General features: G+C 40.8%; 1 protein-coding gene across 2 annotated transcripts in view; it reads right to left on the bottom strand.

The window, feature by feature from the left end:
* The window catches only part of LOC143277530 (beta-secretase 1-like), a 37,836-nt gene extending 27,778 nt beyond the window's left edge, over positions 1–10,058 (bottom strand). Inside the window, exons 1-2 of one of the 2 annotated variants that reach the window (XM_076582408.1) lie at positions 9,951–10,058; positions 803–1,193 (exon numbers count right to left, since the gene is read on the bottom strand). In XM_076582408.1, the coding sequence (XP_076438523.1) occupies positions 803–1,078 (276 nt within the window). In that variant the 5' untranslated portion in view covers positions 1,079–1,193; positions 9,951–10,058. Of the gene's footprint in view, positions 1–802; positions 1,219–9,950 lie in introns of both variants that reach the window. The other variant, XM_076582407.1, reaches the window with a different exon arrangement.
* Positions 10,059–12,887: the final 2,829 nt, after the last annotated feature.

Raw genomic sequence — 12,887 nt, forward strand, 5'->3', positions numbered from 1 at the left:
TCATTGAGCTTTAGCTTGTTTTTGTCCATCCATGTGTTTACATCAGCTACACAAGCTTCCAATTCAGTAATGACTGTTTTAAAATCAGATGGTGGAGTGGCTTTTTGTAATTCTGTGTCATCTGCGTATTTATGGTAACCAAATGAGTGCCTTTTGAAAATGTCAGACAAAGGTTGAGTGTACGAAATGAACAAGACAGGCCCTAAGACTGATCCCTGAGGGACACCAAACACAAGAGGAATGACATTTGAGGTGCTATGAGGGAATAAAACACTCACTAAAAACTTCAGAGAGCTAAAGAGCCTGCCTGTCAGGTGACTAGTCTGCACTCACTACATATATACATGTAGATATTTCACCTGTTGTAGGATCTATAGATATATATATACATGTAGATATATCACCTGTTGTGGGATCTACGGATATATAAATGTCTATATCTCACCTGTTGTGGGATCTACAGATATATAAATGTAGATATCTGACCTGCTGTAGAATCTACAGATATATAAATGTCTATATCTGACCTGCTGTAGAATCTAAAGACATGTGTGTGTGTGTGTGTTTCTTGCTGGCGGGCGGACAGGAATGTAGGTAAGTATAGGGCTATATATAACCTTCTTGTAGGCCTACTAAAATACGCGGATGCTTCCAGATTCAATTTTTCAGTTTATTAATCCCACTTGTTCATGGACGGGAACGGGACTTGAAACGAATTACAGGTATTTTTAATCAAAAAAAAAAAAAAAAAAAAAAAAAAAAAAAAAAAAAATCTAAAGACATATAAATGTCGAGATCTCACCTGTTGTGGCGGCGTGCCCACACTGACGTTGACAAAGTAGCCCTCTCCAGATATCCCCTGCATGCGCTGTGTCACCCCTCCCGCAGCCTGCCGTACAACACGCCCCCCCTCGCCCCCCACCTCCCCCCTGTAGAGCTCAGCTCCCACAGCCCTGGTCAGGGGCAGACGAATGAGGCGGGCGTGGCCAGGGGAGAGAAACAGGTGGAGCACCACCACCCACACGTAGCAGCAGGTCAGCAGGGAGGTGGGGGTGGGGGGGTGGCGGCGGCCGGTCATGGCTGACGATGATGACGGCGGCGTGTCGTGGGGTGCGGGTGAGGATTGCTGCCCTTTGCTGGATTGCTGCCCTTTGCTGAATTGGCCCAAGCTGTGTCTGCCTTCACGGCCGTCTCTGGGGATCACAGCAAACACAGCAACTGAAATGATAGATAGATAAATAGTAAAACCATCTCTTTTTTCTTCAGTTCTCAACATAGCAAACATACCACAACTGAAATGATAGATAGATAAATAGTAAAACCATCTCTTTTTTCTTCAGTTCTCAACACAGCAAACACGGCAACTGAAATGACAGATAAATAGTAAAACCATCTCTTTTTTTCTTCAGTTCTCAACACAGCAAACACGGCAACTGAAATGATAGATAGATAAATAGTAAAACCATCTCTTTTTTCTTCAGTTCTCAACACAGAAAACACAGCAACTGAAATGATAGATAAATAGTAAAACCATCTCTTTTTTCTTCAGTTCTCAACATAGCAAACATACCACAACTGAAATGATAGATAGATAAATAGTAAAACCATCTCTTTTTTCTTCAGTTCTCAACACAGCAAACACGGCAACTGAAATGATAGATAGATAAATAGTAAAACCATCTCTTTTTTTCTTCAGTTCTCAACACAGCAAACACGGCAACTGAAATGATAGATAGATAAATAGTAAAACCATCTCTTTTTTCTTCAGTTCTCAACACAGCAAACACGGCAACTGAAATGATAGATAGATAAATAGTAAAACCATCTCTTTTTTCTTCAGTTCTCAACACAGCAAACACGGCAACTGAAATGATAGATAAATAGTAAAACCATGTCTTTTTTCTTCAGTTCTCAACACAGCAAACACGGCAACTGAAATGATAGATAAATAGTAAAACCATGTCTTTTTTCTTCAGTTCTCAACACAGCAAACACACCACAACTGAAATGATAGATAGATAAATAGTAAAACCATTTGTTTTTTCTTCAGGGCTGTATGGGCAGTCTCAGCAGCATTAACCCACTGAACCCTGTGAAGTTCTTTTCATTAAAATGCTTTCCAAGTTCCTTAATATGTATAAACTGCAACCAAAGGGAGCTAACTTCTACAGTATTTCCAACTGTGTCCACAAACATAACTGTCAGTTTGTTGGGGAAAAAAACGGTCAATTTCAGTATAGTTTCTGCATTTTTTTGCATTAATATGATAAGCTTAGTGCTGCTAACATCACTTAGAATCAGTCTGAACGCTAACTCAGTGCTGCTAACATCACTTAGAATCAGTCTGAACACAAACTTAGCACTGCTAACATCACTTAGGATCAGTCTTAACAAACTTAGCATGGCTAACATCACTTAGGATCAGTCTTAACAAACTTAGTGCTGCTAACATCACTTAGGATCAGTCTTAACAAACTTAGCGTGGCTAACATCACTTAGGATCAGTCTTAACAAACCTAGTGCTGCTAACATCACTTAACATCAGTCTGAACACCATCTTAGCGCTGCTAACATCACTTAGGATCAGTCTTAACACGAACTTAGTGCTGCTAACATCACTTAGGATCAGTCTGAACACTAACTTAGTGCTATTAACATCACTTAGAATCAGTCTGAACACTAACTTAGCACTGCTAACATCACTTAGGATCAGTCTGAACACAAACTTAGCGCTGCTAACATCACTTAGGATCAGTCTGAACACTAACTTAGCACTGCTAACATCACTTAGGATCAGTCTGAACACAAACTTAGTGCTGCTAACATCACTTAGGATCAGTCTGAACACTAACTTAGCGCTGCTGATGTTGATGACAGCAGGTCCCACGAAACAAAACAACACAGGCAGGCCACCCAGTCAGCATCACCTGCTCACAACGTCACCCCACGCCTCACTCAGAAACAGGAAGCGGTGACACTTCAGCGAGTCATCAAACCAGGAAATGAAGCAGTGTCATTTCGGCAAAGCTGAAGTAAACCACTGTCAGTGAAATGGACACAGCGGAGACTGATTTGGCAGTGACAGACAGGGAGAGGGAGGGGAGGGGGGGGGGGGGGGGGAGGGGGGTGAAGGGAAACAGAAACAGACAGAGGGGGGGTGGGGAAGGGGGGGGGGAGGGAAACAAACAGAGGGGGGGAGGAGGAGGGAGGGGGGACTGACAGAAGAGGGACCAGAGCTTGTTAATTGTATGTTACTGTACAACATACATAATATGGAATGTACGTAATTGTGTGATTGTGTACTAAGGACTTACACTGGCTAACAGAAATACACCAGGTCACAACAACATTGCATCACATTTATTCTGTATTAAAAGTCAATGATCAAATGTCCACATTTAGAAGTCACACAGTGTAAAATCATGTGAAAAAACACAGATGAAAAAGGCATGTTGATGTGGCAAAACAATTTTTTTTTAATGAAATAAAAACAGGCAAGCAATAACTGAGTGATAATTGGCCACAGGAGTAAACTCTAATCACCAAAAAAGAAAAAAAAGAAATGAATTAAAAAGAGAGAGAGAGAGGAAGAATGGGAGAGAGAGAGAAGGAAGTAAAGAGAGATTCGGGATGATGAATCGTGTGCCTGTGCCCTGCGATAAGAGCAGGCATTATTTGAGTTTTCACAAACGGGATCACACATTTAAACTGCTTCCCTGTCTCCAACGCAGGGTGTCTACAAATGGCACTCTGAGCTATGGACGGCTATCATTTTAGAATTTTGACTGGAATTCAGTTTTTTTTCTGATTTTAGCTTTAAACACTGAAGCAAAAATTTAAATGAAAAAAAAAAAGAGTTCAGTTTCAGTTTCAGTAGCTCAAGGAGGCGTCACTGCGTTCGGACAAATCCATATACGCTACACCACATCTGCCAAGCAGATGCCTGACCAGCAGCGTAACCCAACGCGCTTAGTCAGGCCTTGAGAAGAAAAAAAAGAAAAAAAAAGTGAATAAATAATAGATAAGCTTACATAAATAAATAAATAAATAAACAAATAATAATTATAATAAAAAATAAATAAATAAATAAAAAAGGTAGTAGTAATGATAATAATAAAATAATAATAATAATAAATAAATAAATAAGACAACAATGATGATAAATAAGCAAATAAATGTAAAACATGAAGACACACATTCACACATACACCCACACATGCATAACAGATATACACCAAACATGTCAAACACACACACACACACACACACACACACACACAAAAAAAAAAAAAAAGAAAGAAAAAGTTTTGTCTCTGGCACAGCAGTGAGTGAATAACGCAGTTTTGTTTTTCAACTTTTTTGTGCAGATGAGGAACTGAAACATATCTGATGGCATTCCTGTTCTGAATTTCTTCTCACTGAAGTACTGTTAATGAACTACTGACTTGAATGATTAAGTGCGTCTTCACAAACATCTTGATCAACGAATCAAACCTCCACTGCACAGCACTACCACTGCTTTTCCACAAGTTGACTTCACACACGCACGCACGCACACACGCGCGCACACACACACACACACACACACACACACACAGGACAACATAAAACAACAATGGAATGAATTATCAGCACCTCCCACAGTCTCTGATACATTCATAAAATACTGAAAATAAATCACTGCTAAACAAACAAAATATTCACCAAACTGCATCATTTTCAACAACAACAACAGTGGAGAAAGAAACAAGAAAGAAAATGCCGTCGTTCACGAAGCATCCACGTTGCCACAATCTGCCACAGTCCATCACACAGTCCACCAAAGTCCATCACACAGTCCATCACACAGTCCTTCACACAGTCCATCACACAGTCCACCAAAGTCCATCACACACAGTCCTTCACACACAGTCCATCACACACAGTCCTTCACACAGTCCTTCACACAGTCCTTCACACAGTCCACCAAAGTCCATCACACACAGTCCTTCACACAGTCCATCACACACAGTCCTTCACACAGTCCATCACACAGTCCACCAAAGTCCATCACACACAGTCCTTCACACAGTCCATCACACAGTCCACCAAAGTCCATCACACACAGTCCTTCACACAGTCCATCACACACAGTCCATCACACACAGTCCTTCACACAGTCCATCACACAGTCCTTCACACAGTCCATCACACACAGTCCATCACACAGTCCATCACACACAGTCCTTCACACAGTCCATCACACAGTCCATCACAGTCCATCACACACAGTCCATCACACACAGTCCATCACACAGTCCACCACAGTCTATCACACACAGTCCATCACACACAGTCCATCACACAGTCCATCACACACAGTCCATCACACAGTCCATCACACACAGTCCATCACAGTCTATCACAGTCCATCACACACAGTCCACCACACAGTCCATCACAGTCCACCACAGTCTATCACACACAGTCCACCACACACAGTCCATCACAGTCTATCACAGTCCATCACACACAGTCCATCACACACAGTCCATCACACAGTCCATCACACAGTCCATCACACACAGTCCATCACACACAGTCCATCACACAGTCCATCACAGTCCATCAAACACAGTCCATCACAGTCCACCACACACAGTCCATTACAGTCCACTACAGTCCCACCATTGCTGCAGTGTGTTGCACGGTGGCAGCAAGAAACTGACTGACTCATGAGAAACGCGCACACGGTGTTTGTGGCGAATGGCTTCAGTGCTGACGGCGTGTTCAGTGCAATCAGCATCAATGGAAACCATCTGTTGCCAGCATTGATCAGCCCGTCTACAGCTACACTCCAACAGATCTCCACTTCTCCACACATCAAGGGCTGTTTTATGTCCATACCAGTTGTTAGTTTTGGTCACATATTTAGAATGCGTAAAATGCATTATGTTTAATCAAATGGAAGCTCAGTGTGCTGTGCTGTGTGTGTGTGTGTGTGTGTGTGTGTGTGTGTGTGTGTGTGTGTGTGTGTGTGTGCGCTTGCTTGTGTTGAGTGTGTGTGTGTGTGTGTGTGCGCGCGTGCACGCACGTTTCACTTATCAACCCGATGGCTAGTCAGTACGGACTGAAGTATTGTCGAATCAGAAGACATTCTAAACTGTGATGACTGAAAACTAGAATTGAATTCATGGTCTTCTGCTTTCAGTTTGATTCTTATTCAGTCATGATGACATTTTGAATCAGTCATGCTGACATTTTGAATCAGTCATGATGACATTTTGAATCAGTCGTGCTGACATTTTGAATCAGTCATGATGACATTCTGAATCAGTTGTGCTGACATTTTGAATCAGTCATGTTAACATTTTGAATCAGTCATGTTGACATTCTGAATCAGTAGTGATGACATTTTGAATCAGTCATGTTGGCATTCTGAATCAGCCATGTTGACATTCTGAATCAGTCATGTTGGCATTCTGAATCAGTAGTGATGACATTTTGAATCAGTCATACTGACATTTTGAATCAGTCATGTTGAAATTTTGAATCAGTCATGCTGACATTTTGAATCAGTCATGTTGACATTTTGAATCAGTCATGCTGACATTTTGAATCAGTCGTGCTGACATTTTGAATCAGTCATGATGACATTTTGAATCAGTCATGCTGACATTTTGAATCAGTCATGTTGACATTTTGAATCAGTCATGCTGACATTTTGAATCAGTCATGTTGACATTTTGAATCAGTCATGCTGACATTTTGAATCAGTCATGCTGACATTCTGAATCAGCCATGTTGACATCTTGAATCAACCATGCTGACATTATTTGCGGAGCGGGTGACCCACTTATCACAATGTGCCCGATGTGGACTGGGAAGCCAGTGTCCATGGATTCCAGTTCCACATGAAAAAATGATTTTCACCCCCTGTCCACGAGACCTTGGGTGGTGGTCTGAGTGATAGTCTTTCTGATGAAATGATAAAGTCCTGTGCTCAGCATGTACGTAAAATAGTCCATGGCAATAAGACGCTTGTCCATGGCAAACTTCTCTTGAAAAATCAACTAAGACAATAAAATGCATACACTTACAGACAAAGAAGAGGGATAGCGTCTGACTATAACTTTATAAGGACACATTCAGTGATTACCCTGGGAGAGCAACGCAAAGTCCATAGACAGAAACCTGCTACAACTGAGTTTCAGTTTTCAGTTCCTTGGACTGTTGATGTCAAAGGATGCAGACATCATGATCTATGATACATATCTTACACAAATAAAGGATTATATCATTATATGCAGCACAACATCTGCTGTGGGAAAAAAAAACAATCCCCCCCCCCAAAAAAAAAACAACAACAACATATATCAATCATGTGTGTGTGTGTGTGTGTGTGTAAGTGATCATTTATATTTTTAATGTATGGATCCTGACTTTCAGTACATAAACCCAGACCTTGACAGCCTGCCCCAGGTTTGTGTAAAGTAAAACATTACCAACAGCCGAGTGGTTAAAGCGTTGGACTTTCAATCTGAGGGTCCCGGGTTCTAATCACGGTAACAGCGCCTGGTGGGTAAAGGGTGGAGATTTTTCCAATCTCCCAGGTCAACATATGTGCAGACCTGCTAGTGCCTGAACCCCCTTCATGTGAAAACGCACGCAGAAGATCAAATACGCTTGTTAAAGATCCTGTAACCCGTGTCAGTGTTCGGTGGGTTATGGAGACAGGAAAATACCCAGCATGCATGAACCACGACAGAGTCATCGGCAGGTCGATGTTGGTCGTGTAACGGCGTAATGATCTTTGTAGTTGCATTTCTTGTGAAGAGAGAGACAGAGAGAGAGGGGATGAGAGAGAGTGTATGTGTGCGTGTGTGTGCGCGTGGTGTGTGTGCGCGTGGTGTGTGTGCGTGGTGTGTGTGTGTGTGTGTGTGTGTGTGTGTGTGTAGATGTGCAATGCGGTTTGGCTGACTGAAATGGAGAGGCACGTAAATTTCCGTAATCTGTATATTTGGAAATAGCTATTTCCATTTGGTGCCATTTAATTTATCTTTTTATTTTCTATTAATTTTATTTGTTTGTTGTTTTCTTCTTATGTTGGACATGTGCTGCTGCCAAAAAGAAAATCTCTGTACCAAAGTATAGACAATAAAGTTTGTGTATTGTATTGTGTATTGAAAGAAGAAGAATGGAAGAAAGAAAAAAAAGTAATTACAACAATTATATACACTAACACAGTGAGAGACATGTCATATGAAGAGGGCAAATTATCAGCTGTGGCTGATGAGTAATGCAATACAATACAAGACAGGCAAGGCCATCAAGACTCACTTGTGATAAATTAAGTCCCCTAGCATTAATTACAGAGTAATTTCCCTGTTTTACTACCTGCACCAAAACGTTTGCGAAAAATAAATAAAAATTCCATGCTTAGCAAAAGAAGTTCCTGTTTGAACAAAAAATGATAATAATGACTCCTCTTGTTGTTGTGTCAGAGTAAGAGGTCAAAGTGCCAATACAAAAAATATAAATATAACAGTAAATGCAGTTTGCATATAATTAGGCTTCTTTTTAAAAATTTTTTGTGCCTATCCCAGAGGTGCACTATTGTTTTAAACAAGATGACTGGGAAGAACTGAATTATTCCTATTTTTATGCCAAATTTGGTGTCAACTGACAAAGTATTTGCAGAGAAAATGTCAATGTTAAAGTTTACCACACACACACACACACAGACAACCGAACACCGGGTTAAAACACAGACTCACTTTGTTTACACAAGTGAGTCAATAAATGACACTATACAGTACAACATACAAATCTATTTTTCATTCTACAACAATAGTAGAGATCAGAGCAGCAAGAAATATCTGTGTCACCATGTAATACAACTATTATTCTTCTTCAAGCTGAGTAGCCACACTGAAAATGCTCATCTCTTCATTTCCATTGCACGTGGGGCGCTGTCTTTTCCCTTGGCAGTGTTTATTATCATTTTTGACTCACTTGTGTGAACAAAGTGAGTCTATGTTTTAACCTGGTGTTCGGCTGTCTGTGTGTCACTGTGTGTGTGTGTGTGTGTGTGTGTGTGCGTGCGTGCGTGCGTGTGTGTGTGTGTGTGTGTGTGTGTGTGTGTCCGTGATAAACTTTAACATTGCCATTTTCTCTGCAAATACTTTGTCAGTTGACACCAAATTTGGCATAAAAATAGGAATAATTCAGTTCTTCCCAGTCATCTTGTTTAAAACAATAGTGCACCTCTGGGATGGGCACAAAAAGATTAAAAAAGAAGCCAAATTATATGCAAACTGAATTTACTGTGATTATATATATATATATATATATATATATATATATATATATATATATATATATATTCTCTAAACTTGACACTTTGATCTGATATTCTGATACAACAACAAGAGCAGTCATTTTTATCATTTTTTGTTCATACAGGAACTTCTTTTGCTAAGCATGTAAGTTATATTTCTGGTGCACGTCTTTGCTGCAGACAGTAAAAAAGGGAAATTAATCTGTAATTAATGCTAGGGGGTTTAATTTGCTTTAGACTGATTAGATTTTTTTTTAAAGTTTATCACGAGTCTTGAAGGCCTTGCCTATCTTGTTTGTTTAACATTAATTTAAAAAATAATAATAATAAAAATAAAAACCTACGTCTAAGTATTAGTACTACTGGTCACTACACCAGGAATGCGAGCAGGACTGTACAGCGAAGCCGACAAGTTAGAATCATTGTCAGGATAGCAGAGCAGACAGTGAAACAGTGAGACAGTGAGAGTGATGGGAGCGTCAGCGAGCGATCGTCTTTGTGGGAAGGAGGGAGGGGGGTGGGGGGGGGGGGGGGGGTAGGGATATGGGGAAGTGCTAAGAACGATGTGAAAATATAGTCAGCGAAAATAGTCGGTAAAGAAAGAGTCCCTTCGAACAAATATAGACTTTACCTGCATTCAGTCCAAATGAAGTCTGTTGGTGAAATTTGCCGGCACTGCCATTTCAGTTGAACTGCTCTTGTTTTTCACTGATTCTCTTCCCGGATACACTGACCTGTCAGCTTTAGCTGTCTACGTTTGATAACACAGTGACGTCCCCTGATACAGATTGAACAGTTTGGGGATAAAAATCGAAACTGCAACATTTGAGAATTAGAACGATGCATTTGTGTTGTGAATAATGAAATCAATCAACGGTAGAAGAGAGATAGAGAGAAACACATTAACAAACAGCGGTTACAGTGCACCAATGCCGACCGCTGCTTGCCTGTTATGTGCAGTTATCTGGACCAAATGGCATTGTGCAGTATTCAATCAATACTATACATTTTGTGTGTCACTTTTTGCGCTGATGCTGTTGGGTGTGCATGTCAGCTGGAGGGACTTTGGCCAGACTTGGACTTTCCGGCATGACTTCCTCCTGCTTAAGAAGTACAGAATGTCACCTCAGTACAGAATGTCACTCCGATACAGAATGTCAGCCTGGTACAGAATGTCACCCCAGTACAGAATGTCACCATCGTACAGAATGTCACCCGAGTACAGAATGTCAACCTGGTACAGAATGTCACCTCAGTACAGAATGTCACCCCAGTACAGAATGTCACCCCAGTACAGAATGTCACCTCAGTACAGAATGTCACCATAGTACATTGTTGATATTCTGCAATGGGATACATTCCACACCCGGGTGGCAATCTGTAATGTGGTGACATTCTTTGCTGGTGTGACTTTCTGTAATGTGGTGACATTCTGTACTTTGGTGACATTCTGTACTGTGGTGACATTATTTACTGGTGTGACTTTCTGTAATGTGGTGACATTCTTTACTGGTGTGACTTTCTGTAATGTGGTGACATTATTTACTGGTGTGACTTTCTGTAATGTGGTGACATTCTTTACTGGTGTGACTTTCTGTAATGTGGTGACATTCTTTACTGGTGTGACTTTCTGTAATGGGGTGACATTCTGTACTTTGGTGACATTCTGTACTGTGGTGACATTATTTACTGGTGTGACTTTCTGTAATGTGGTGACATTCTTTACTGGTGTGACTTTCTGTAATGGGGTGACATTCTTTACTGGTGTGACTTTCTGTAATGGGGTGACATTCTTTGCTGGTGTGACTTTCTGTAATGGGGTGACATTCTGTACTTTGGTGACATTCTGTGCTGTGGTGACATTATTTACTGGTGTGACTTTCTGTAATGTGGTGACATTCTTTACTGGTGTGACTTTCTGTACTGTGGGGACACTCTTTACTGGTGTGACTTTCTGTAATGTGGTGACATTCTGTACTTTGGTGACATTCTGTACTGTGGTGACATTCTTTACTGGTGTGACTTTCTGTAATGTGGTGACATTCTTTGCTGGTGTGACTTTCTGTAATGTGGTGACATTCTTTACTGGTGTGACTTTCTGTAATGTGGTGACATTCTTTACTGGTGTGACTTTCTGTAATGGGGTGACATTCTTTACTGGTGTGACTTTCTGTAATGTGGTGACATTCTTTACTGGTGTGACTTTCTGTAATGGGGTGACATTCTTTACTGGTTTGACTTTCTGTAATGTGGTGACATTCTTTACTGGTGTGACTTTCTGTAATGTGGTGACATTCTTTGCTGGTGTGACTTTCTGTAATGTGGTGACATTCTTTACTGGTGTGACTTTCTGTAATGTGGTGACATTCTGTACTTTGGTGACATTCTGTACTGTGGTGACATTATTTACTGGTGTGACTTTCTGTAATGTGGTGACATTCTTTACTGGTGTGACTTTCTGTAATGTGGGGACACTCTTTACTGGTGTGACTTTCTGTAATGTGGTGACATTCTTTACTGGTGTGACTTTCTGTACTGTGGGGACACTCTTTACTGGTGTGACTTTCTGTAATGTGGTGACATTCTTTACTGGTGTGACTTTCTGTAATGGGGTGACATTATTTACTGGTGTGACTTTCTGTAATGTGGTGACATTCTTTACTGGTGTGACTTTCTGTAATGTGGGGACACTCTTTACTGGTGTGACTTTCTGTAATGTGGTGACATTCTGTACTTTGGTGACATTCTGTACTGTGGTGACATTCTTTACTGGTGTGACTTTCTGTAATGGGGTGACACATTCTGTACTTTGGTGACATTCTGTGCTGTGGTGACATTCTTTACTGGTGTGACTTTCTGTAATGTGGTGACATTCTTTACTGGTGTGACTTTCTGTGATGTGGTGACATTCTTTGCTGGTGTGACTTTCTGTAATGTGGTGACATTCTTTATTGGTGTGACTTTCTGTAATGGGGTGACATTCTGTACTTTGGTGACATTCTGTACTGTGGTGACATCATTTTCTGGTGTGACTTTCTGTAATGTGGTGACATTCTTTGCTGGTGTGACTTTCTGTAATGGGGTGACATTCTTTACTGGTGTGACTTTCTGTAATGTGGGGACATTCTTTGCTGGTGTGACTTTCTGTAATGTGGTGACATTCTTTGCTGGTGTGACTTTCTGTAATGTGGTGACATTCTTTACTGGTGTGACTTTCTGTAATGTGGTGACATTATTTACTGGTGTGACTTTCTGTAATGTGGTGACATTCTTTACTGGTGTGACTTTCTGTAATGGGGTGACATTCTTTGCTGGTGTGACTTTCTGTAATGTGGTGACATTCTTTACTGGTGTGACTTTCTGTAATGTGGTGACATTCTGTACTGGTGTGACTTTCTGTAATGTGGTGACATTCTTTGCTGGTGTGACTTTCTGTAATGTGGGGACACTCTTTACTGGTGTGACTTTCTGTATTGTGGTGACATTCTTTGCTGGTGTGACTTTCTGTGCTGTGGTGACATTATTTACTGGTGTGACTTTCTGTAATGTGTTGACATTCTTTACTGGT

Source organism: Babylonia areolata, chromosome 34 (assembly GCF_041734735.1).
Source record: "Babylonia areolata isolate BAREFJ2019XMU chromosome 34, ASM4173473v1, whole genome shotgun sequence".
NCBI lineage: Eukaryota > Metazoa > Mollusca > Gastropoda > Neogastropoda > Buccinidae > Babylonia > Babylonia areolata.